Here is a 27,886-nt window from a genome sequence, read left to right as displayed (position 1 = left end):
CAGTCTTAAATAAGAGGAATTTATATTTCAGTTTCTCAGTCTTAAATAAGAGAAATACTGCCTTATGGGGTGGTGAGAATTAAATGATGACAAATTGACCAGGAATGAAATAAAATTGTCTATGGGAAATTCTGGCATAGAAGCAGTTCATTGGGTGTTAGCTTCTCTTGTTCTTTTCTTTTGCTTTCCTCTTTTTTTTCTGTTTTCTTCCTTTGCTTCTCTCCTCCCATCTTCTTTCAGTTCTCTGTGGAATCAAGAAGTGTTGAGGTCAGAGTCTATTTACGTTATTTATAGCTGACTTCAAATGGACTGCCTCCTAAAACATAGTGTTGGTGAACCTGGTTATAAATAATAGATCTGTGCTTGAAAAAGAGTGGTAAATACGAGTTGGTTTTAATTTCAGTGAATACACCAACTTCTTTACAGTATGTGATCATCAACTAGTAATTTGAAGCTAGGTTTGAAACTCAAGTAAAAAACAGAACCAAGCTAAAAACCAGAATGTAGCAGAGTGCTTCCACAGAATAGAAAGATAACTGTAGTAAACTGCATACCATTTTAAACTCTGAGATTCCACCATTATTGTGTTCATGGAGAAGAGCTTGACTTGATCTGAACTTCAAAAGTACTATACAAGAAGAAAAGATGTGCAAGTATCATTATAGTGAAGTTGTGTGTAGGATACTTATTTACTTGTAAGAATTTACTGTGGTTTAATCTTGAAGTGCAGCATTTCCTGTTTACAGACATTGACTTTTTAAAGATTGGGTTCTGCGGGTTAAATATAGAGGATATAAGTAGTCACATATATGTATATTCTTTTTCTTAGTTTTAGATATTTTTAAAAGCTGATGCCCTGAGTATTTATTTATTGTAGTAAATATGGTGTGATTTGCTATGCTAAGCTTATCTTCATAATTCCTATCTTATTTTTATTTCAGCAAACTAGAAAGTTCTTTATAGTCATGAAATTTAAGAAATTTTTTATGAGAGAAGATTTCTCAACAAAGCATATTCAAGGAAACTTTCTGGGAGACCAGAGACCGCTTGATAACATTTTAAAGAAACTGATCTAGGGATATCAGTTTTGTCTCTTTCCCTGACGTAACAGATAGAAGTTCTTACTTAGGCTGTTTTCAAATGTGAAAGCTTTTTTTCTTTTCCTTACACTGATGTCATTTTTAATTTATCTAGCTAGGAACAAGTTTAGAAGCCTTTAATAATAATTTTAGAAATTATAGCTGCTGATAGAGTACTTATGGAATATCAGTGCTAGGCAACTTCCATATATATCATATTGATTTTTACCAAATAACCTTGAAAGAAAAGTTTCTTATTACAGATTAGAAATTATTAATGCTCCATGTCCATATTTTTTCATTAATTTAGAAGTTTAAAAATGCTGTATATGTTCTAGATCAGTGCTGTCCAAAGAGAACTTTTCTGAGATGATGATGTATCGTATCAATGCAAGTAGAGTAGCTACCAGCCACATATCACTACTGAGTACCTGAAATGTGTCTAGAGCTACTGATAATTACATTTTAAATAAAATAGCTACATGTGGCTGGTACTTACCATATTAGATTGCTGTGCAGATTTATGATTCATAAATAAGTCCTTTCAGTTTTTGCCTTGTCTTTTCATCTCATTTTATTGTTTTTATGTTTTGTTTTATTTTGAGATAGGGTTTCGCTCTGTCTCCCCAGCTTGAGTATAGTGGTACAGTCATGACTCACTGCAGCCTCCACCTGTGGGGCTCAAACAATCCTCCCACTTCTGCCTCCCAAATAGCTGGGACCACAGGCAGGCACCACCCCGCCCAGCTAATTTTTGTATTTTTTTGTGGAGATAGGGTTTTGCCATGTTGCCTGGGCTGGTCTTGAACTCCTGTTCAATCCACCGTTCTTGGCCTCCCAAAGTACAGGGATTACAGGCATGAGCCACTGCACGGGGTCTCGTTTTATCTTTTAAAGAGTTAAGGTTTTAATTTTAACTCAGTTTTTTTTTTTAATTGGACTTTTATATAGGAGAGTAAAGGTATTCTCCTATATTGCCTTCTAAAACTTCTCCCTCTCATTTAAGATTTTTTTTTTTTTTTGAGATGGGGTCTCACCCTGTCACCCAGGCTGAGTTCGATCTCGGCTCACTGCAACTTCCATCTCCTGGGTTCGAAGGATGATTCTTCTCTTAGTCTCCCGAGTAGCTGGGACTACAGGTGCCCACAACCATGCCTGGCTAATTTTTATATTTTTAGTAGAGATGGGGTTACGCCATGTTGACTAGGCTGGTCTCAAACTCCTGACCTCAGGTGATCTGCCTGCCTCGGCCTCCCCAAGTGCTGGGATTACAGGCGTGAGCCACCGTGTCTGGTTTCATTTAAGACTTTTATCCACCTGGAATTGATTTTGGTGTTGGATATGAAGTAGATATCCAATTTCCTTTTCTTCCCCAATGTATGCTTTCAAATGTTCTATCTCTGTCTATGGAACAATCTGTCCTTTCTTTATTTGTTTTCAGTGTGTTTTCTGACATTAGTTGAGTTCCTGTGTATGTATGAATTTGATCTGGTTCCCTTAGTCTATTTATCTATCCTTGTGCCAGTACCACCTTATCTTAATGACTAGTTTTATAACAAGTTTTGAAATCTGGTTGGGTAACACTCCCTCCATTTAGATTCCTTGGTTTCCCATCTTGGCCAAACTCTGAGGCTCATCTCCTGTCCCTGGTGCTCTGTGCTGTCATCAAAGTAGAAGCTGAAGGTCTCCAGATTATGCCCACATTCTCAGGGAGAAAGCAGGGTGTGACATGGGCTTACCCCCTAGATTTCCTGTTTCCACCTTGTTTGAGAACTCAGCCTTCCTAACAGCCCTTCAGCACTTTCCCCGCTTCTTAATAGTTATAAGAACAATTGTAACTCCTTATAGGATTTGTTTGATAAACTAAAAATAGGTTAGTTATTCAAAGCAGATTATTGACCTATGTGCTGTTTTAGCTCACAACCTTTAGGTGAAAGGGAACCGTTTCTTTATGTTTGGTTTTGTATATATTATGTAAAATTCTGTCTTGTGTTTTCTATCCATCATTTCTCCTTTCGGTTAAGAAAACTAGATCCCCATGGATTCTTGCCCTCCCTCTTTACTAATCAAATCTTGTTGAGAGTTGGATCTTTCTTGTGCATAGTATCTAACTTGGCAGAAAATCTAACATGTTGTTAATATCTTCTGGTTAGGGGAGCAAAGGAATTTAACGGTAGTAAAAAACATCTTGTGATTTTTTTTTTTTTATTACTCTTACCACAATACTCTCTAGGGTATACACTTTCCCTTGCTTTTTATTCATTATTTATTTTAAACTAACCTTCAGAGTGTGGGTTTAAATTGTCTAACAATATGTTTTAAATCCTTAATTAGTTCACTATATGTAGTTTTGTTGCCAAAGACAACAGTCTTGGAAAAATTGAAATTCCATGCACACATTCTTGTGTGGAACACCTCCCATAGACTTCATCTTTGAATACTTTAAGAAATTAAGTTGTGTGTGCATGTAAGTTTGTTACATGAAGTTGAACTTGAATCAAGAAAAATAAATTTTTGAGCAATTGCCTCAGAAAGTAGCAAAATACGGTGTATAAAACATAAAGAAGAAACAAAAGGAGAAGGAGCTTCTTGGGATGCTTCATTGGATCATTAAATGGATCAGAGCCACCTTGGACTTGTTTCAAGAGTTCGCCCTAACTTTTTCCCAAATGCTGTAGTAATTATTTCTATTAATAATTTACTCAATGAAAGAGTAAGCATATTTTAATAGTGTTACAGAAACTATTGAATTGATGGCAGTGATGGTTTTAGAGGATTTCAGAATTCTTTTGAAATGGGTCAGAGAGAAAGAACTAAGAGAACTGCTTAGATAGGAGGTATACCTGAAATTTGGTCAAGGGCATTCCTCTAGTAGGCCTCCCTGCTCTTCTGTGGTTTTTAATCTCTTTTGGATCATATCCATCACCATGTAAACACATTTCATCTATATTAAACAAACAAAAGACCCTTTTCTTGACCCCACTTTCCTCTCCAACTACTGTTTAATTTCTTTCTTTCCCTTTGAGTCACAGCCTATCAAAAGAAGTGTCCACACTCATTAGATCCAGTTCTGCCGTTTTCTATTAAGCCTACCTCAGTCCTGAAAGTCGCACAAAACTACTCTCTTTAAGGTTACCAAGGACCGCTACTTTGCTAATTCCTCATTTACTTAACTACCAGTAGTATTGAACAGTTGATCCTTTTCATCTTCCTTGATAGATCTTCCTAACTTGGGAACATCATGCTTCCCTCCTTGCCTTTCTAGGCACATTCCTTTACACAAGGTACTGTTCAGACAAAGCTCCCTATGGGCCCTCACCTCCTTCAAGTCTGTTCTCCCATGTCATTTTCTCAATGAGGTGAGCACCATATTCAAAGCTGCAGCCCACGCTGCTTCCATGCTCTTGATTTTCCTTTTTCCCCCATATCACTTGTCACTTTTTGGATTTAGGGTACTGACTTGATAGAACTAGTTTGGCTATGAAAACCCTGGAAGACAAGCTAGGCAATAACCATCCTGAACATTGGAACAGGCAAAGATTTCATGACAAAGACACCAAGAGCAATTTCAATAAAAGCAAAAATTGACAAATGGGATCTAATTGAACTTAAGAGCCTCTGCACAGCAAAAGAAGCTACCAACAGAGTAAACAGACAACTTACAAAATGAAAGAAAATTTTTTGCAAACTGTACATGTGACAAAGGTGTAGCATCCATCATCTATAAGGAACTTAAACAAATTTACAAGAGAAAAACAACTCCATTAAAAAGTAGGCAAAGGACATGCACAGACATATGATGTAATTCTATCATCATTCAGTTTTAAATATTTTCTGATTTCTCTTGTGATTTTTAAATTTTTGACCCATGGATTACTTTTAAGTATGTTGTTCAATTTTGAAAACATTTGGAGTCTTTAGATATCTTATTGTTACTGATTTCTAATTTAATTCCATTGTAATCAGATAACATACTCTGTTTGATTTCAGTCCTTTTTAATTAACTGAGACCTGGGTATTATGGCTCCACGTATGAATCAATCTTGGTGGATATACCAAGTGAACTTAAAAAGAACATATGTTCTGCAGTTTTTAGGTGTTCTTTATGTATTAAGGTGGTTGATAGTGTTGTTCAAATCATTTGTGTTTTGACTGATTTTTATTTTGTTTGATTTTTATTTTCTATCATTTACTGAAAGGGATGTTAAAATGTTCAAGTATAATGGTGGAATTGTATTTTTTTTCTTTAATTCTGTCCATTTTTGCCTGATATGTTCTTATATTCACATTTAAGATGATCATGTCTTCCTGATGAGTTATGAATTAGAACATTATGAAATGTTATTCTCCAGTAATATTATTCTCTCCTTGAAGTCTGTTTTACTTGATATTGATACAGCACCTCCATCCTTTATATACTTACTGTTTACATTGTGCACCTTTTCAGAAGGATTTACTTTCAATTATAGATAGCAAGTAGTTGAGACTTGCTTTTTAAAAATCTATTTTGAAAATTTCTGATTTTTTATTGGAAATATGTAATAAATTAACATTTATTTTAATTTTTTTCTGTTTTTTTATTAGCTTCTCTTTCCCAACTCATTTTTGAATTTTATCTATTAATATTCTATCAACTTCACACAAAATCTAAAACCCTTGCAAGTTACAGGTTCATTTCCCTAACACTGTCCTTTGTGCTAGTTATTATATCTGTTACATCAGCATATATTACAAACTGCACAAGAAAATGTTATAGCTTTAGCTCTAAATTGCCATATTTAATGAAATTAAAATTTAAAATCATTGTACATTCTCACATAATTACTATTTCTTATGTTCTTTGTTTCTTTAAAGATAACAACTGATATTGAATCTGAAGTTCCTTTAGTATTTCTTGTAGTGAAGATACTCTAGTGACCAATTATCTTAGTTTTTTTATTATTTTGTGTACACAGTAAATGTTTCTCCGATAGGTGCTGTGGCTTACACCTGTAATCCCAGCACTTTGAAAAACCCAGGAGTTCAAGACTAGCCCAGGCAACATAGGGAGACCCCCATCTCTACAAAAAAAAAAAAAATACTTTTAACTAGCTAGGAATGGTGGCACTTGCCTGTAGTCCCAGCTACTCAGGAGGCTGAAGTGGGAGGATTGGGTGAACCAAAGAGGTTGAGGCTATAGTGAGTTGTGATGGTGTCACTGCACTTCAGCCTGGGTAACAGAGCAAGACCCTGTCTCAAAACAAAACAAAAAGTTTCCATTTTGCCTATTTTCTTAAAAGATGTTTTTGCCTTAGATAGAATTCTGAATTGACAGTTTGTTTTTTTGAACACTTTAAAAATGTTCCACTCTCTGTTGGACTCCATAGTTTCTGACAGTAAATCAGTGAAAGTTTTTGTTACCCCATATACAGTGTTTTTTGTTTGTTTGTCTATTCATTTAATTATTCTGGCTGCTCTCAAGATTTTTCTCTGCTTCCTGGTTTTCAGCAATTTGACTATGATTATGCCTCCTTAGACATACAGTTTTAATATTTATTCTGCTTGGTGTTTGTTGAGCTTTTTGAATCTGTAAATTTGTGTCTTTCATCAAATTTGGGGACTTTGGGACCATTATTTTTTCAAATATATTTTCTGTCTCATTCTTTGCTCTCCTTCTAGGTCTCTGATTACAGGTATGCTAGATTTTTTGATGTCTTATTACAAATCCCAAGACAATGCCTTTTCCTTCTCTTTTCTTTTTTAATTTTTTTCTCTTGGATCTTCATATGATATAAAGGTAGTTTATTCTTATCTTCATTCTGCCGCTAACTTCAGATATATTTTTAATTTTCAGATATTGTATTTTTGTGGCTACAGAGAATTTCCATTTTCTTTTTAATCTATTTACTGAAATTTCTTGTTTTATTCAAGCATATTATTTTTGCATTCTTGAGAATATTTATAATAGTGGCTTTAAAATTTTGGCTGCTCATTATAACATCTAAAAATGCTTTGAGGTTGACCTCTGTTGACTGTGTTTTCTCTCGAGAACTGGTCACACTGCTTTTTTCTTCTTTGTCAAAAATTTTTGGTTGTATCCAGGTATTATGGAAAAATCTAGATTCTGTTATATTCCTGTGAGAAGTGTTTGTTTGTTTTAGCAGGCAATTAACTTGACTGGACTCAAACTGCTCATCTATATTTTAGACAACTGCTCAAATCTCATCTCAGTTTACCTTTAGATAGAGTTTGCCCTGCACACATAGTGTTCAGGAATTTAAAATTTTTTCTGCACCCCCCCCCCCATACTCTAGCATTTAAAATATATTCTGACAGTTTTTTGGATTATTTTTCTGAATTGTTATTTGATAATCAAAATTTTACCAGAAAGGTTTAAAATGTAATGTTTTATTTCTCCAAATATCTGCTGGGACATAGTCAAGGAGAAGCAGTTTAGTTTTATAAGAAAATGGTACTTAGCAGGTATTAATACTCCAAATAATTATTTTACTCAAGTATAAACTCAAGGCTCTAGACATGAAGGATTTGGACAAGGTCAAAGCAACGAACTAGAATTCTTCTGAAAGCAAGGTCTACATCTACAAAATTGTATCCTTTTATTCATAAGAGAATAAAGATGCCCGGTAGCAGAACAGCTTACATGTGGCCTGCAAACACAGAATAGCTCTTTCTTTAAGAAAATTTTGAATTGAGAGTGAACCTTAAAGAGACAGCACTTTTATGTGCCCCAATGTGAATCATCAATCCTAACTAATGTGATGTTTTAGAATTTTAGAGCTGAGAGGACCTCAGGTAGGAGACAAGGCCAAAGAGGTTAGGAAACTTTCTCTACTCTTTTTGGACAGCCCCAGTAAGGGTAGCATGGGATCCAGAATTAAAGAGCCTCATCTTTGGGATGGAAAACTCAAGGTCCAAGCAAGACTCTGTCATTTACTGTTCAATTTTTAACTGGTATTTAGCCTTTCAGTGTCTACATAAATTTTATCTATAAAATGTAGATACCAGGTTGTTTAAAAGTTTATGTGGCTGCCTACTCTGTAGCAGGCATTCAGTATTTTGTGTTCTGCCTCTAGAATGTAATGTAATGTCAATATAAGGCTACTGAAAGAGTTTATAAAATGTCATCCCAGAATATTACTTTGAACTGAGGGCACTTGGGGAACAGCAGGTGCAAGGAGAGGCTTTCTCTGAGCACCCCTTGCATGCAGAGCCTTTTCTCTGAGCTTCTCTTATCTGTCTAAAGGCAGATTCTCCAAAAGGAACTCAATTGTCATGAATCCCTCCCTGGGAATTTTTATCAACCAGGTAAGATTAACTCGGAACACAGGAGGGGAGACGAGAGGTTGACCTTATGCCCAGACAGACTATTACCTCTACTTGAGGGCTGCTCAGAAATAACTTTTATTACTGACTTTTTATCTGTATAACAAGGCAACCTTTATTCCCCATACATTTCCTCCCCTCACCCTCCCATAACTTGTGTCACCACCCCTCCCCCAGAAGCCCCAAGCCCCCATGCCTTTCTGTAACTTGGGATGCTGTATCAGTATCAATCATCTGACCTTCTTTGAGGCTTCTATTTTGTGAGACTCCTGTGCATACTTATGTAATTAAATATTTACATAAGTCTTTCTTCTGTCTTATGTCAGTTTAATTTGTAACCCAGCCAAGGAACCTAGAAGGGTAGAGGGATGCCATTTTCCTCTCCCCTGCAGTGTGCTACAGAGAAGATTGCTATTCTTGATTTGTTATTTAATCCTCTTGGGTAAGGCCTAGAAGGAAAAATCTATAAACTTTAAAAGGGGAATTTTCAAGAGAGAATATTCCCAGAAAGGCCCTGGAAGGGGCTAGTGGAAGCTTTAAGTAGACCCCAAACTAACTGAGAAGTGTGAGACTGGACATTATATTAGCTTTACATTTGTATTACTCCTGTACTTCTACTCTCAAACACTTTCCACTGTGGGAAAGTTTGATTGTGTTTTTGAATTGTGTACCGGGCCACAAGAAGAAAAGGGACAGCGGTTAGACAAGGAAGAGCAGGTGCAGAAGAGTGGAGCACTAGGCAGGCATTTAATACATATTTGGAATAATGACTGGAGATACTCTGGCACCTTAATTTCATATTTCCAGGATCTGGATTTGGGGTTGCCTTGCCAAGTATAATCTAGTGTGGTGGTAGCCTGAGGGGCCTCATTTTGTTTACAATTTTGCCTACCAAAGTATGTTAAAGGCTCAGACTTGTCCAGGCTACAGGAATCTGGAAGGTGGGGTGGATGAATTCCATTCTTTCTTTGTCCTCAACTTTTCCCTCATCTGTCCCCAGGGAATTTGTTCAGGTTCGATCTTGGTTTAGTTCACCCTTTTACCCAGATCCACACTTGGCTCTGTGTGCTTGCTAAATGTTTATTGAATGAGCCAGTGGAAGGCACTAAGTCTGTAAGAAGGCAGAAGAAAGCTTGAGAGGTATTGATGCCACCCAGATGGGGAATTTACAGTGAATCAAGCAAGGACCAGAGTAAACAGGGGGCTGTTCTGTCCAGCCAGAGCCCTGGCAAGTTTGCCAGGTTTAGTGTTTATGTTTCCTTGATTGGAAATCAATCTATGTCTGTCTTAGCTCTTCCTGTAGTTGGTCTGACTCTACAGAAAAGCTAGTTTTTGTTATCTTAGAAACCCTCTTCCTGAGCCACTTATCAAATCATTGTATTCCTTGTGAATAAGATAGGATGGTTGTCTGTCATTTCCGAAAGAGAGCCTTAGAGGAGACGTGATTGCTCTAATATTTATGTTTCTTTATTGATTTTCTTTGTGCTTCTACACACATTTTCTCATTTTATCCTCTTAATGACATAAGAACAGGTATTATTATCCTATTTTCCATAGGAATAAACTATTTCAGAGAGGTAATAACTATAAATGGTCCAAGACCTCAGAAATGAATGTGGCAGTAACAGGATGTTTAATCTAACCTTAGAGTTTTCTTTGTTTATATTGTACTGGCTGTGCAATAATCAGCATTATTTATTGAACATATGATTAATTAAGCACTGTGATTAAATCTTTCTCACATAATCACTTGGCTGGTTCCCTTACATCCTTTTATTCTTGGCTGAAATGATACCTCTCAGGTTCCGTGACCACACATTTATAAATTGTGTTAATTGAATCTCTCTTTACTTCTTACCCCCTTCTCTGTTTTATCTCCTTACTGTTTATCATCTAGGACATAGATATGTATTTATGTTTTTAACTGTGTATCTTTCCCTAATAGAATAGAAGCTCCACGAGGGCATGGATTTTTGTCTATTTCATTTCTTCATGTGCCCCACCGCACTATTAAAACTGTGTCCATATAGTATATGGTAGGTGCTCAGTAAAAATTTGCTGCATAAATTAATAATCCCTAAAAATAACTCTTCCATATTACTAACAAGGAAAATTATGCACAAAGAAATTTGCTTTCCAAGGTCACCCAAGTAGGGGGTTAAAGAACTGATTTTAAATTCAAGTGTATTTAGATTCACCGCTCCACTATATGTTTTTAATTTTTTTTTTTTTTTTTTTGCCCAAGGTATGGGGGAGGTACTGCCCATCTTACGACAGAATGGAAGGGGCTAGGTTCTGTCCTCCTCACTTCTTCCCTTAACAATTTGTCTTATTTGTTTGGTATATTGAAGCTTGGTATGAGGCTTTAAAAAAAAAAAAAAAAAAAAAAAGTCTTTCCTTTTCCCCTAGCAATTCCTCTTATTTGTTTGGTATGTTGAGGCATAGAATGAGGCTATTTTATTTTTTTTCTTTTTCTTTTTTTGTTTTTTTTTTTTTAATTAAGGTATATTGCCTTTTTTTTTTTTTTTTGGAAAGATTTATTTATAAACAATTATACTACAGCAAAAATTATGCAAAACTGAATTTAAATTTCTTTTTAAAATATACAAAAATATTGTGATTGGGGATGCTCTTTAAAGTTTGGAAGAGGCAAGAAAATATTAAATATTAGAACTAAAAGCTAATATGTTCACATATATGTATGAGAGCTTTTAGCGTGAGTTAAATATTATTAAGGTATGTATATGTTTATTGCAGAGAGTAAATGGTATGTGTTGCCTCCTCCAAAAGCCAAAATTAGGTTTCTTGTGGAAGTTAAACTCCTGAGTACAGGGACCACAACAGAATAATTCACACTGTAGTGCTTGGTAGGTATTGGGGAATGAGTGGATAAACTAGATTATGATCTCTTTGAGGGAGAGATTCTGAGCATACTTCTATTAAGTGGTAGGCAGGTGATGAACTCAGCACACATTTGTTGAGTTATTATATACTTGGCATTGTAGGAAGATAAACAAAGAGCTTATCCCAAGGACATTGTTAAATTGCAAGAGCCTTTTGTTCATGCATTTGATATTTCTTGCTAGTCTCTTGAGGGTGACTCCCTGGTGGACTGTGGATCTCATCTAGTGTGGCATTACCTTCAGATCTATTCAAATTATGTGTCTGTCTCTAGAATCCTAACATGCCAAATGGGTGCAAAAATTAGTACAGAGGTAAATTGCGTTGCATTTTGGAAAAGATTTTATTTATTCAACCTGATAGTTTGTATTTATTTAACAAATACTGCCCACATAAGTTATCTCATTAAAGTTGTGACACAACCCTTTGATACAAATACAGTTCTTTTCCCCATTTTGAGGAAATTGAGACTTAGAGACATCCTAAAATCATGGTTGAATTAGGTGATAGGATTGGGATTTTAGCCAGAATGGTCCAACTCTAAAACCCATGTTCTTACCATGTTCTAAAAACATATGCTGTGTTGCTTTTCATACTTTTTCTACTGCAGATTCGTCTGTACATTTTCAATTTTTAAAATAAAGGTGGTTTATTTTCTCTTGAGAGTCTTATATCAACTGATATAATACATCTAAACATTGTAAGGACTGTGATGAAAACCTAGCTGCTAAATGAGGAAAAGATCAAGTTTAAATCCTCGGTTGTCAGGAGTAAAACAATGGTGGAGGGTGCCTTCTGTGCTGTTAGCAACAAGCTTTGAGCTCTCATAAATCACAAGGATGTAACTGGAGCCTTAGGAGGAAGCGCATTATATTACTAATGGATCATCCTGCAGGAACACAAACAAGACATAAAAATAAGTGAAGTCCTTGATGACTCTTTTGTCTTTCTTCCCAATCATCATTATTCTATTATTAACATAATCTTAAGACAGTTGGTTATAATTTGTATCCTTGTGGAATTTCTGTTGGGCTATTGGGGTTTTGTTTTGTTTTAAAGTAAGTACCTCCTAAATAAGAACTTTTAGCTAATTAAGTGAGTGAAAACCTGCAGCTGTTAGACCAGTATGTGGGTCTGTGAAAGTGTAACATCACGAGCTTCCTTTCTGTCACTCACGAGAAGCTGATAACTAATTGGCATTCTTAGTGTAGAACTATGATTGGTAAGCTTCTGTTAGTAAGGTTTCCCTGGAGGATATAGCAACCCTTAGATGCCTCTCAGAACTTCCGGATCTCTCTTCCTTTGTGAAGCCTGGACAATAGTCAGGATGCTTGGAGTACTGTTCAACTAGGAAAGAACGAGGTGGGTACAGAGAGAGGAAGCCACCTGCTAGCTCCCCATCTTCCCACCCATTTGGGATTTGGAGCCATCTTGTTTCTATTTTAAAGAAAACATACATGTAATCTCTGTTCTATATTCACACACACACACACACACACACACATACACACACACACACATATATATTTGCAAGTTAAAATATATGTGAATGCATACATGAAAGCTTAAATTTCTGTCCTAAATATAGACCTATTGACCTTCGGGGTATGTATAGTACATTAGTCAATGTATGTGCCTGGTGTTGAGGTAAGCTGCGATAATCCTGCTTACATACAGGCATGCACACACCCTGTGTATACACACATTTATGTAATGTATTATCTATGTACACAAAAAAGCCGTATACATCTATCGTTTACAGTTACTAATTGTACTCCAGGCACATATTTACTCTTTGTATGCCCAGTATTTTTATATTTGTAAAAACAGAAATACAAATATAAAAGTACATTTATAAAAACATGCAAATATACAAATGTAAAAATATACACCTCTACCATCTATAGAACACAGAATCTTTAAATCTCTCACATCACTGCCACTACCACACATACATTTAAGTCTTGGAAATTCTGGTTACATGTTTTTTTTGGTGGTGGTGGTGTTTGAGCAAAACCACAGATCAGCCCATTTCCTCATTTCCTTGATTCTCATGAGTTTGTGTTCCCACTCTAAGGAAACAAATGAAGGGGCTGGTACTGGTTCTGTAGGGGGAGTGGGTGTTGCAGACAGGCCCAGCTGGAGAGGAGCAGGTGGGACCTTGAGGCAGGGCAGGAAGAGACATGTAACTCCCACTCTGGTGTGCCTCATTCCATGTTCCAGCTGTAGGTAGCACACTGAGTATTACGTAAGCAGCCATTAGTTTAGTTTTATAAAAGTCATTTTTTCACATAGCTCTGGAGTCCATGTGTGTGCAGATGCCTTCTTTTAGTGAAGCCGACTCTTGAAAAAAACATGGGTCTGGGCTTTTTAATCAAATAGACAAACTTCATTTAACTAAAAGGGAATAGGCTCAGTCCAAGTCCTCATTCTAAAGGCCAGGAAACCTGTATCATGAGAAATGAACATTCCACTAAAAATGGAAACAAGCCCATTTTACATGCATTTCCAATATCTCAAGGTTGAATAGTATTTGGAAATGCTGGTAAGGTAGCAGCCAAGACTTCTCTAGCTGTCTCCCTACCCCAGCCCTACCTGACTGCATCCTCCACCTATAACCACTGCTCCCACTGAAAAATAAAATAACCTCAAATTATCTGTACTGGCAGAATGAGTAAACAGAAACTCATCTGAGAACATATTATAAAACCTGGCGAGCAACTTAAGAACAGAGACCACCCGTCCCTAATATATCCCATGGTGCAATAGGAAATATTTTGGTAATGATGTGAAGGAATTAATTGCTGCTCTTATCAGGATCCCCTGAATTGGGTAAATGCTTTGAAAATGTGGACCCCTGAAATGAACATGTGGCGTGGTAAAATTGGAAACCTTCCAGGAACTAGAGCTTTATTTTGATATTAAAAGACTCTGGGCAGGTAGGGATCATGTTGGAATAGCTGTTCATGGGCATTCACACTGGGTGTTACTTTAGCAGCCATTAGTTTAGTCCTTTTACATGCTGCAGCATCATCAGGAAGTGTCACTGTCACATCTGCAGACACGCATGTCAGGCCTACCATGGCACCAGCCTCTAAAGAAAGGTGTTAGCAGTGAATCCTAAGAGCAGGCATGCCCCAGTTCTTCTGTTTGCAGTTTGCCCTGTCATCAGATCAGGGATGAGAAGACCTTCCTAAATCCAACTATGACTTAGAGAGTGATATTAGATGCAGCTTGGCAGGGGAACACACAGAATAGTTCAGAGAAGGATATAATAAAATTGTTGTGGTTCGGGCAAATATCCTCATTCCTCTGGCAGGGAACCCATACGGGAAACATTTTGTTGTTGTTTCAAGCAAGTCTTAATAGCAGGCGACTTACTCCCCAGCAACACCCAACATTTGCACCTCATCTAAGCTGTGGGAGAGGCGGGGGTGATGGTGCTGTTGTTGTTGGCTTGAAACAGTTTTTTCCTAATGATATTTTTAAAAAACTTGTACCTCTGGATCAGCACTTGTAGCTATATGCCTGCATGGTAAAGGCCCCCACATCTCAGGAGTTGCTTTGCCACTGCTAAAGTTGCTTGAACCTGAAGCCTAGAAAAGCCTTTTCTCTATTGGATGATATTAGCACATTACAACTGTCTTCCTTGTTGAAAGGTAAGGACCAGGAGAGAAAGTGCTTCTGCCTCCTAATGCCACGTCATACTCAAGACCCAGGTAATATGGATACTCAAAGCCAGTCTTTTAACAGTTGAAGAAGCCAAATATTCATAAGATGCTTCCTTTTATACTATTTTTCTCTCTTTAGTTTAAAGAGAATCTACTTTGTGCAAATTTATTACTCTAAATATAGAACTGCACTACACATGAGGCTCTGTCTTGAAATCATCTTTTTTAATGGGGCACTAGAAGGGAGAGACCTTGCAATTACTGTAATTGAGCTCATAGTATCAATGAAATCCTGAAATGGCACAATACTATATTTCATTGGAAAGGCAAGCTAATATTATTTTAAAATGGGGAAATAGAAACATCTAGATTTTTGAAAATTTTAGAGAAGGTCATTGTGTCTCAAGATTGTCATCCCAGGACTTGGATTTAGTAAGTACTTGGCCAGTGTGAGGGTAAGGAAGTGCTTAGTGGTAAAAGATCCTTGTTTCCTTGCCAGTGTCATCTTTCCATTCCATTGCTGAGTTAATTGACACTTGCTGGTGGCAAGTGTTTGATCGACACGCTCAAAGGGGCCCTTGAGGAACCCTAAAATGCTGTGGTCGGTTATCCTCTCACTGGAGGCTAGGTCAGGTTTCGTCCTTCATTTATGCAGGAAATGTTTTCCTGAGTGTCTGCATTGTGTGCCAGGCTCTGGCCCAGCTCACAAGGTTGGTTTGTGGCAAGATATTTTTTGCATTGGGTCTGGAGAAGAGGAGTCCAGGCTCTGTGAAATTTCAGGCTCCCAGAGCCCTTCCCACCTATCCATCTCCATTCTCTAGTGGCCTCCCTTTTATTTGAAATGCGTCTATGTTACACTTAGAGTTTGTTAAGCTATGCACAGATATTTGTTCTCCAAGTAAGAGTTTAATGTGGTAAGAGCCTGGGTATATTTTTCTTTTCCACAGTTGAGGGTCTCTTTCACGGGCCGCCAGAGAATCCCCAAGTTTACGAACCCATAGTATTTTCCCCTTTCCCTCGTAATTAATATTAAACACAAAGTTAGGTCAAAAATTGTGACATAAAATGTTAGCGGTTATTCTGTGGCTCCTGCTCTCTCCTCTTCCCACTTCTCAGCTTCTCAATTTTTTTTCTAAGGTCAAGAATAGGTTGAACTTCTTTTTCCTTGTAAAGGAATAGATGGTAAACTTTCCAGGCCTGGGCTTATTTCAGATGTAAAAGAATCTCAGGGGCTCCTGTTACAGAGTGAAGTGAGGAGAAGACGGCTGAAGCCTGCCTTTCCTTTTGTTTCTTTTGTTATGATCTGGTTGTTAAGGGTAGAGTGGGGTGAAAAATGGGGCAAGAGTCCATTGAGCCCTTGAGTTGATAACCTTGGCTTTTGGGAGGCTTGGGTGTGTACTGCAGTGACTTTCCTGGAATTCCCAACACAAACTGCTACCCAAACCAACCCCTTTATAACCTTTAAAGCAAACGTTCATTTTGGATGAAAAAAGAAGCTGCTGGTCTCAACTGTTTCCCAGGGCTCAGCCTCCCTGAGTTCTCTGGCATGTCAGCACTTGTCTTCTGTTTTTTCCATTGTACTCCTCCCAGCTCAGCACAGAGGCCCCGTCTCTCACAGGATCAGGGTATGTGACCCTGGAGCCCAGACAGCCTTGCACATAAATCTTCTGGTCCACCTGCAGATCGTCTGTCAGCAGTTGCCCTGCTTCTCTGTTGGATGGGCTATTCTCTCACATCTGTCAGACTACCCTGAAGTCTCCATGGGCCAGTGGAAATTCAGACTGACCCTATTGCATCTCCAGGTCTTCATCTGTCTTATCCTGCATCGTTGCCTGCCATGCCCAGGCTCTGTCCTACTGAGTAATTTTATGAGGCCCAAACTAGTGGTGATGAGCAGTCTTATCATGACAGTGGCCAGTGTCCATCAGTATACCTTTCTGAACAGGTGCTCTTTTGGAGGCAAGTATGGACTGAATGTTTGTGTCTTCCCCAAAGTCATATGCTGAAGTCCTAACCCCCAATGAGCTGCCCAAGACTGTAATTACGTATCCCGTATGAACCAGTGCTTTAGAAGAGTCACTGACAGCTGTAGTAAGGCCATAACCTACTGCTGACACATCCACCCTGACTGTGTTGACTACTCATCCTTATCCAAGTACAGAGAATGTTCTTTGGGTTTTCCGAGTACCTAGGTATTTGGAGGTGGGGCCTTTGGGAGGCTTTTTGGGTTAGATGAGGTGATCAGGGTAGAATCTCCATGATGGGATTTAAGCTGTTGTAAGAAGAGACAGAAACACTGGAGTACTCTGTATAAGAAGAGGAAGAGGCCGGGTGTGGTGGCTCAAGCCTGTAATCCCAGCACATTGGGAGGCTGAAGCGGGTGGATCACAAGGTCAGGAGATCAAAACCATCCTGACCAACATGGTGAAATCCTGTCTCTACTAAAACACAAAAAAACTAGCCGGGCATGGTGGTGTGTGCTTGTAGTCCCAGCTACTTGGGAGGCTGAGGCAGGGGAATGGCTTGAACTTGGGAGGCAGAGGTTGAAGTGAGCCAAGATTGCGCCACTGCACTCTGGCCTGGCAACAGAGCGATACCACTTCTCAAAAAAAAAAAAAAAAAAAAAAAAAAAGGAGAAGAGACAGACACTCTGTTTGCCATGTGTGAATACAAGAAGGTATTCTGCAAGCTAGGAAGGAGGGCCCTCACCACATACTGAATCTGCTGGCATCTTGATCTTGGACTTCCCACTTTACAGAACTATGAGAAATAAATATTTGTTGTTTAAGCGACTCTATCATATTTGTAGAGTAACTGGAGCTAAGACAGCAAGACTTGCTTTAGAGCAGCTGATATTACCTAGGAGGCAGGTTAAGATAGGGAACTAGACAGGCCTGAAGTTTCTGATTGGCTTGAACCAGATATGAGTAATAGTCATAGATTATCTGCCTTTGTCTAGACTCAGAGGAAGATTTTTCCAGTGTGGCCAATAATGGTATATAGTGTGGGGGCATGTGGCATTAACATCTTTAAGTCTCTTCTACGTGCTAAGCAACAAATAAAAATGCATAGTGCAGTGGTTCAAGAGGATGAATTTGATCTAATTATTCTGTTTATTAGCTGGGTGACCTTGGGCAAGTTAATCCATTGGAATCATCCTTTAAAAATAGCATAGGGTGATTACCAAGGGCTGCTGTGAAGATTAAAAGGCATCAGGTAAAGTCACATGTCACACAGTGCCCTAAACATAGTAATCAATTAGTTCTAATTATTGTCTTGTTATTGGTTTGCTGGGAAAAACGGAGTCTTCAAATGAGGAAAAAAACAAGAACAGTGTGAAGCAGAAAGTGAGTGGAACAAACGGTGAGTCCTAGGAAATTTTGGAAAAGAAGGACTGAGAAGGCTTCAAAGAGGTTGAAATTGGTCTGGAACCAGAAGGAATTAGTAGAATTTAGATAATTTGATCTGGGAGAGTTCACATTTTTCTTCAATTTGAGGGAGGCTGTTAGCAGAAAGAGAATTGAGCTAGGGATTAGAAGAAAACGTCTTTTTGTTTTCTACCTTTACCCAGCGTGAGCTTGGGCAAACCACTGAGCCTTGATTTCCTTGATTGTAAAACTGGGACAGAGAGACTATCTGCTCCGCCTAGTTTTCAGGGTTGTTATAAGGCACAAATGAGACAATTCAGGTAAAAATGCTTTGAAAATGGTAAAATATAACAACACAAGAGTAAGGTCATTATTAGATTCTTAAAAGAAGATCCCAGAAAAAGTCTGAGCTGCCCAAGACTATAATTACCTATACTGTATGGCCCAGTGCTTTAGAAGAGTCACTGACAGCTGTAGTAAGGTCATAACCTACCGCTGACACATCCACCCTGACTGTGTTGACTACTCACCTTATCCAAGTACAGAGAATGTTCTTTGGATTCTCCATTCTGAGTACCTAGCCAGTTGTTAAGTTCCTCAAACAATAATCACCACCACTACAATAATAGTAAACAGCCACTACTGTTTATTTGGCACTTATAATACATTAGACACTCTGCTAAATACTTTACAAACTTTATCCCACTTAGTTTGCAAATAACATCACAAAGCAGCTATTTATTATTGAATCCAATTTACAGATGATTAAGTTGAGGCTTAGAGAAATAACTTGCCTTGTCTCCTTTAGCTAGTAAATGACAGAGCTGAATTTAACTGAAACTTCTCTTGGACTCCAGCCCTCTGTGCCATTTTGCTTTTAATCTAAGAAAAAATGTTTTCCCCCACGAGACCTTGTGCTGGATTTCCCATTTAGAATTAACCACGTGGATGAATTAAATGAATCAAGTGGTTAGTTAACATTCAGCTTATTACTTACAGATTTATCCCTTTCTTTCTAGCTCTGTTGTTAGACAATTTAGACCCCACAGTATTTCCCCAGTTATGACTACATTTGTAGGCCAGAGACTGTCCACTGTGACAGTAAGAATAATCCCTTGTATTTGTCCTAGTCTTAGTATATTCACTGTGTTTCATTTGAACACCACAATAAGTGCTTTAAGGGATATTATTTCTGTTTTACTCATGAGGAACTGATGCTAAGGGAAGTCAAGGAATTTGCCCAAATTCCCAGCTAATAGATGAGAGCGCTCTATGTTTGTCTGAACCATTACGACTATTACTAATTGACAGAATAGCAGAGATTTGGAGCGTTTCTAATATCCTGTGTATGATGTACAACATGAAACAATAAGAATATTTTCTATGAAGAACTTTGGAATGCAGTGATGTGATGTTCAGAGTCATTAAATATTTGTGCTTAAAATTATTTTTATGTCACATACATTCAAATATCTAAACCCTGAAACTTACTAGCAAACAAAATGCAAGGTTTATTCTTGAGTAATAAGGCTAGAATTGAAGGAAAGAAGGATAAACTATTAAATTCTTATCATGGCACAAAGGTCTTTGAATATCCAATGTTAAACTCTTCTACATTTAATAGGAATTTTGCTATGAATCTTCAGTCCCTAGGGTACATTTCCTGTCTGTGCCTGTCAGCTTCATTGTTACGTATTTTAAATAAAGCTTTCCCTAACATTCAAAACTCCTTCCGGCCCTTCCTTTTAGGAAGCAGACATAAATAAAGTGCACAGTATGCCTTTGCGTTTTTGTTTTCTTTTACCTTTTCCTAACCATGTGCCCACCCCACCCCCAATCTTCTGAAGTGTAAAACTAAGGTAAAAAGGGCTTTTAAAAAAGGGCTCTGGGGATGTATGCAAATGACAGAAATGTCTATGGGAAAATTAGGGGAAAAGAAATTCAGCAAGAAAGAAATTCATTGATGTTGTGATGAAACGTTGTCACTGGAGATGATGACAAATTAGAATCCGTTCCCATGGGGACCGCGCGCTACCTACTGATCATTTGACCCATGGCTGGATGTTGGCTAGCCTGAGAATTGACCCAAAAGATGACAAGATGGTTTTAGTCCTGTTGTCTCATCAGCATTCAGGAACCCCTTAGGGGGGTGAAGGGGAAAGGATAAAGAAGGATAAAAGATGAAAGCTGAGCTGTGGAAAGAAAAATGTTTTTAATTACACTGAGGAGGATTGTGGGTCCACCTGTAGCTTTCTTTTGAGAATGTCTTTGTTTTCTTCTGTCTGCAGGGATCATGGCAGGATACAGACCCAGAATCTGTCTGGTCTCTTGGAAGGTTCTACATTGGTCAGTCGGTCCTCTTCAGTTTATTGGATACATTCAGGATTAACCTCTCTGTGGGCTATCTTTACTCTGAGATTCTGTTATGCTTGCCAAGCAACCTGGGTTTAGTTGGCGTGCTAAAAGAGATTGCTTTTAGAGGGAGGAAAAAAAGATCGCAATAGTGGAGCATGAGATGAGGTTTCTATAGTGTGTCACTATCACATTCCTCGTCAGAAGGACACAGGGAGCTCATGTCAGGCAGTGAGGTGGAGGGAGGCAAGAGCACCCCCTGGTAGTCAAGAGACTTTTAAGCTCCAGATGCCTTGTTTCTTCACTTGTAAACTGGGAATCACAATGTTCTTTTACTATCCTATGATGGTAGATAAGTAAGGTGAAATTCTTTAGGAAAATACTGAATTCTGAAGAAAAGGAACAATACAACCACTCTGTTCTCTTTCCAGGTTACTAACAAAGCAACTAAACCCCCTTGGATAATTTGAACAATTTAAAATAGTTGAATGTAATTTATTCCACAGTACTCAGGTAATATTAGGTAGGCATCGGTTTGGTGGGGTTTTTTTGATAGGGGGGATTCTTCATAATAAATTTGGTCATATCCTTCCCACCCCGTTTCTCGGGAGGTAGGGACAGGGTATCACAGGGTGGAGTGCAGTGGCACAATCATGGCTCACTGCAGCCTCAACCTCCCAGGCTCAGATGATCCTCTCACCTCAGCCCCCTGGATAGCTGGAACTACAGGGGCACACCAATATTCCTGGCTAATTTTTTGTATTTTTTTTTTTTAAGAGAAAGTGTCCCACTGTGTTACCCAGGCTGGTCTCGAACACCTGGGCTTAAGTGATCCCCTGCCTCAGCCTCCCAAAGTGTTGGGATTACAGGTGTGAGCCACTGTGCCTGGCCCTTTTTTATATTGGTGGTAAAATTTAACAATTCACAACTTCTTCCAAGTACTTGATTTTCATAGGAATTTTGAAGAATATTATTAGAAATCATATTAATTTTTAAAAATCTAATTTTTATTATAAAGTAATGAGACTATGCATAGCTTATGATACCCTGCCAAGCATTTCACAGCATTTGTTAAAATTGATTTGAAAAGAAATGTGGGGAGAGGGTTGATCTTTATATTGCAAAGAGAAGCAATGTTGCATAAAGGCTGAAGGCTTGGGCTCTGAAGTCAGAATATGGGTTTGAATTCCAGCCATGACACTTGCTAGCTTTGTAACCTTGAGCAAATTACTTATTCCTTAGTGTCTACTTCTGGAAAATGGAAGTGTGCACCTAATAGGATCCTTCAAAGGACTAAGTTGATGTATGCCTGTGAGATGTATAAAATTGTGACTTGTACGTAGTTGGCACTCAGCGGATGTTGGCATTTTTACTTTTCTTAGTAAGGCAAGATAGGGTGTCACTACATGAAAGATAGGGGAATTTTTGACTGGCAGTTGTGAATCCAGGTAGACAGAGCATGCATTTGACACTTTATGTTAAGTACCATAGGTATCTGGATTTTGAATTCTTGGTGCTTATTGTCTCTACTGATGAAGAATGCAGCTAAAGGGCCACCCTAACCAGGAAGGCAAAGGTAGACACTCTACCCCAATCCCCAATAAAACACACCTCTACCAGGGCCCCTCTCCCATCAGCCAGTCACCCTGCAACCACAAGGAGAATTCAGTTCCACAGCCAGCCCAGAGCTGAGGACCTTTTAACACTCTGCTTTTTGCCTTGTCTGATTACGTTAACAGGAATTCTCAGCCTGTGTGATTTGTCGTATTTTAATATTTCAAGCCACCATTGCAGCTTCTTTTAGGTTTGGTTTGTCTGAGGCACCACAGCCAGTGAGTGAGCACACGGATTTTGAATTTGTGTAAGTGAATGGCTCTTTCCCTTATTTTGTGGCTTTGGGCTCGTCGCTTAACTCATTGATATAAATAAGACCCACACTGTAAGGTCCTGGTAGCTGTTAAAATTTTCTGAAGAACCCTGAAATCTCTGGCAACAAGTTTAAAACCTACAGGATACAATCTTGATAATTTAGATGCAGTGCCTACATTTAGGAGCTTTGTTTCACTTAGCTTCAATATGCATATCCTAGGATGGAATTCAGCCGATCCTGCGTTTTCCAGTTTCCTGTTGCAGACAACACCCCAAACCACCCAACACTTTGTGGCATAAACAAACATGCTTACAAATTCTGTGGGTCAGGGTTTTGACCAGGCACAGTAAAGATGGCTTATTTCTGCTTCATGATGTCCATGGCTTCATCAAGGGACTACTGTGGGGGGCTGAAATTATCTGGAAGTTTTTTGGTTCATGCCACAAACTTGGGCTGGGATGACATGAAAGACATGCTAAGCTAAGGAGCTGCCAACTAAGCACTGACTGTGTCCTCTCCATGTGTCTTGGACTTCTTACAGCTTCATAGCTAACAGCTACCAAGAGTAAGCATTCCAAGAGAGAGGGATGTCCTTTTATGACTAGCTTTAGAAGTCACATAGTATCACTTTCTCTGTACTCCACTAGTAGAAGCAAGCTATCATAAGTCTACCCAGATTTAAGCAGTGGTGTTGGGGGGAAATATAGACCCCAGCTGCCAAAGGGAAAGACCTATTAAAGAATTTGCAGCAAATTTTCATAAAACTACCACACTGGGATTATGGCACCACACTGGGATTATCGTTTCATCTGGGGATAAATTAGGGCCCCTGACTTCTACCTATAGCAAAGCAGCCGGCCAGGCGCGGTGGCTCACGCCTGTAATCCCAGCACTTTAGGAGGCCGAGGCGGATGGATCACGAGGTCAAGAGATCAAGACCATCCTGGTCAACATGGTGAAACCCCGTCTCTACTAAAATTACAAAACATTAGCTGGGCATGGTGGCACGTGCCTGTAATCCCAACTTCTCAGGAGGCTGAGGCAGGAGAATTGCCTGAACCCAGGAGGCGGAGGTTGTGGTGAGCCGAGATCACGCCATTGCACTCCAGTCTGGGTAACAAGAGCGAAACTCCGTCTCAAAAAAAAAAAAAAAGCAGCCATACAGACTCTTCCAGCTACTCAATCTGCCATTGTTAAATGAAAGCAGTCACAAACAATATGTAAACAAATGACTGTGTTCCAATAAATAGTAACAGTAAAATTGGAATTTCATATAATTATTAAATATTAAAAATTTTCTTCTTAAAAAAATTTAGAAGTGTAAGAATCATTCTTAGCGCATGGCCTATATAGAAACGGGCAGTGGACCAGATTATAATATCTGAAGTTAGCTAAATCTGACTCTTTAAAGTTAGAATCCACCAAATTTGTAGAAGAAACCCTTGGGCATTTCTCAAGTGGAGTTAAATACTAAGAGTGTGTATGAGAGAGAAGGATATATGATCACAAATTTTGTTTTTATTTTAAAGTGAATTTGTGAAGATATTTCAAAATTTAGTTATTTTAATTATATCGTCATTACGTTACACAAAATTTATTTCCAAGGGCAATAAAGGACTATATACTCTTAATACTCCTAAGTGGGAAATTAATGATATTTACTTTATCAGAAGTCACGACCTACAAAGAAAAGCTATAACTTGTTTCCTGATGGAACTTCCAGAAATACATATGGTTGTATATTTTTAAAATAAATATGTTTTAAGAGTTTGTTATTAGAACAGAAGATAGGGTTGATGACTCTCAGGAGTGAATGTTAAAAATCTTCATCACTTCATTAAATATTTTTTCTGTGCCTGCAATGCCAGGCAGTGTGCTGGACCCTGAAGATACTATGGTGAACAAAAACATATATCGTATGTCATCTTTTAACATCTGCCTGTCTTACGAGACTTTATGTCCTTACAGTGCATGTAGTCTCATGAAATAGCCAAATGTTAAAAAAGATCACAGCATTAAATGTAATGTGTGTTATGAGAGGGTTATGCAGGGCATTATGAGAATATATATTAAGTTTTCAAGCTGGGCCTGTTGCTCTCACATCCTCTACTGCCCATTGAATGTGAAAGTCTAGGAAAAGAAGATTGTTAGATTACTTGCAAGCTGCTGTTTAAAAACCACGTTAACACTTCTGATAATGAGTGAATAGTCCTCTCTTCATATTTGGGCCACATGTGATGTCCTGTTTTATATTACTTTGGGGAAGGAAAACCAAAAAATGAAAAAATTTGCAATTGTTGAAATGTACTAGATTTTTTCTTCCTGTTAAGGTATCATTTTGGATGGGTGGAGAATTCAAATAGAAGAACAGTTTGGAATCTATTGCCTGAATTGAAAATTGGGATAATTAACTGATTTTTCTCTAATCAAAGTTTTGCTGCATGACAAAATCATTTGTACACCAAACCCTAGTAACACACAATTTATCCATATAAAAAATGTGCTTATATACCCCCGAACCTAAAATAAAAGTTGAAAAGAAAAAATAAATTGGTCAGAATTCATACCCAAGAATAGCCCTTAAATAAAACGTCTGGTTAATATTTGACTGCAATCAGAGGATACTACTAAAGATTTTTAGAGGCCCTGAAAGGGTTATATTAATATCCTTAATAAAATGTGAATTTTTTGTTTAAAAAATTATTTTCTAGCACTTGTTAAAAAAGCAGTCAGTCGAGATTTTGAGGTTTCTCATCTGGGCCATTGGTGACATTTGAGCCAAATAAGTCTTGGTTTTGGGATGCTGTCCTGTGCATTGTAGGATGTTTAGGAGAATCCCTGGCCTCTACCTACCTACTTTGTAGCATTCTACACCAAGTTGTAACAATCAAAATTTTCTCCAAATGTCCCCTGAGAGGGGCAAAGCCACCAGTCGTCAAAATTAATCTGGGTTTATATGTTTTAATGCAATGACCTCAATGAGGAAAACCTACTTTATTTCAATAGTAGGAAGTCTAGGTCAGGGAGCATTGTGAGTTGTCTTATAAATTTTCAAGACACACAACTCCTCCTTTGAAAATAATAAAATGAACTTGGACAACCCATTATCCAATTAAACATTATACTCATATCCCTTTGTTATGTCTGGAAGTTTTTCTAAACTTTATAGTTTATGTAATTTCTAGCAAGGCCGAGACCCTCAGTTATTTAATTGAGCTATAGAATATCCCTGGAACAAAATCAACATTTAAAATTGGCTTGAATATAACAAATGAAGATACTTTGATTTGACTCCATGCTCTCAGCCTGGAAGCTATTGGATTGTGTGAGACACATGACCCAGAGGAGATGATTAGTTTTCCTCCAGTGAGTTGATAATGAATAGCACTACAAAACCAATTAGCTATAATTCGATCAGTCATTTCATTTGGGTAACATTTTGTTTTAAGGGGAGGAAAAAAACAACACGGTTTTCCTTGGAGATCTGTGATGAAGCCGTGGTATTTGATGGGAACAATGGAGGAAAAAGCAGTATGCTCACCAATTTGCTTCTGTTATTCCCACATGAAAGTAAATCATGATGAAGTGTTCTGTTTACAGCAGTTAAAAAAGACGTTTGTCCATCTTAAACATGTAACAAACCAAACACAAGTATATTTCTAACTGTACATTTCATTTTATATGTATTGTACAACTCCAGGGAATTGCCATTCACATGGAAGACTGAGAATGGCGTCCCCTGGGGCTGTATAGCAGGAGGTACTGAATGTTTTTTCCTTTCTTTCTTGTATTACCCCCCTTGAAAAACGTGACTCCAGAACCACAAGTAACAGATAATGTCTCTTCTCTTTTGTGCCAGTTGTTATTGCCCTGTTACATGCAATGCCCACAGTCACACTGACAATAATAACATCAGCAGTCTTGGTTTTCCTTTTTCCAGCAAGGTATTTTATGGATAGGTATTGTTCTATTTAACATCCTATCATCTGTTATAAGAAGATACAATTTTACCATTGTCTGAGTACCTTTCTGTGACTTCTAGGAATTGTGCAATATTTATCTCAACCCACACAGTGGAATATAACGTGGGTGTGTGTTGTTTTATTTGAATTTTAATATATGCAGGTTGTGACACATTTTATTAGTTTATTAGGAAAAAAATACAATGTGTTATTGTCTTGAACTTTCGATTTATTTTGCTCACTGTCATCCCACAGCTAGCCAAAAAAATCCGAGAGAAGTTCAACCGTTACTTGGATGTGGTCAATCGCAACAAGCAAGTTGTAGAAGCATCCTATACAGCTCACCTGACCTCTCCGCTAACTGCAATTCAAGACTGCTGTACTATCCCACCTTCCATGATGGAGTAAGACTTTAAAACTTTTTGTTGTTGTATAAACCAGAAATGGAATTGCTTATACTTTTCATTTCATTTTAAAAATACCTGTGTTTATTTATTGCAAATTATATTGCAAATTGTGTAACTCAAGTCATTTCCTACTTGTTAAGATAATCCCTTTATCTTTAGACAAGTAATTTTTAAAGAAATGTGATTCAGTGTTCTCTAGCCAGCAAATTCCTGGACCCTCCCTACTCACCTTTTGGTGCTGAAGAAATTCAGGTTGAACAGTATCAACTATTTATTTGAGTACAGAATCTAAACCTAGAAAATTGAAAATTGGAAATGCTTTGTCCTGAGTCAACTATTAAGCCATGTCACTTGCTTAATTTAACGGAGTGCTTTTTGTCTTTAAAAGAGTAACCAAAAAAAATCCCACTACCTTAGTAGACACTATCTTTAAAACTCCTATGGGAAATGTGGTTTCAGATTGTATTGAAAAGATTTGTATCTGCATGGTTGAGGATATTTTTATTTATTGACCTAGTGATATTTATATTTGGAGGCATATAGGGCTATGGGATGCTGAAAATTGTAGTGGAAGGAACACTTACCTAAAGGTGCAAAGAGCATAGTTTTAAGTTTGACTTGGGCTTGAATTAGCTATGTGTCCTTTATCAAGTTACTTAATGTTTATTTTTATGCTCAGTTTTCTACCAATATGGAAAATAATCTTATACTAACTTTCTAGTGCTACTTAGAATACATAAAAGATGTTAATATGTTTTAAAATATGAGTGTAAATGTTAATTAGTATTATTTCTCTTTTTGCATAACAAGTACTCTTGTGGCTAGGCAAAAAATGGATATAACATTTTTCTGTGGTTAAATGATGCTTTGTTTCCATAAGCAAGTTTTTACTTATGGTTTCTTGCTCGGCTTGTAGGTAGCATCTTCAAGTCATTTTATTTCTCCATTTATAT

At 37.8% G+C, this 27,886-nt stretch overlaps 1 protein-coding gene and 1 long non-coding RNA gene across 3 annotated transcripts in view; both read left to right on the top strand.

The window, feature by feature from the left end:
- The window catches only part of CACHD1 (cache domain containing 1), a 228,469-nt gene that overhangs the window by 81,448 nt on the left and 119,135 nt on the right, over window positions 1-27,886 (top strand). For both annotated transcript variants that reach the window (XM_032296745.1, XM_032296744.1), the window contains exon 3: window positions 26,782-26,930. In XM_032296745.1, the coding sequence (XP_032152636.1) occupies window positions 26,782-26,930 (149 nt within the window). The remainder of the gene's footprint in view (window positions 1-26,781; window positions 26,931-27,886) is intronic.
- On the top strand, window positions 316-21,350 carry LOC116563903. The gene is made up of 3 exons (XR_004274627.1): window positions 316-328; window positions 7,539-7,541; window positions 18,226-21,350. It is a non-coding gene; the product is annotated as an uncharacterized LOC116563903 (long non-coding RNA).

This window comes from Sapajus apella, unplaced genomic scaffold (genome assembly GCF_009761245.1).
Source record: "Sapajus apella isolate SASKATOON/1434 unplaced genomic scaffold, GSC_monkey_1.0 scaffold36, whole genome shotgun sequence".
Taxonomy (NCBI): domain Eukaryota; kingdom Metazoa; phylum Chordata; class Mammalia; order Primates; family Cebidae; genus Sapajus; species Sapajus apella.
This window is presented reverse-complemented; position numbering and strand designations above follow the sequence as displayed.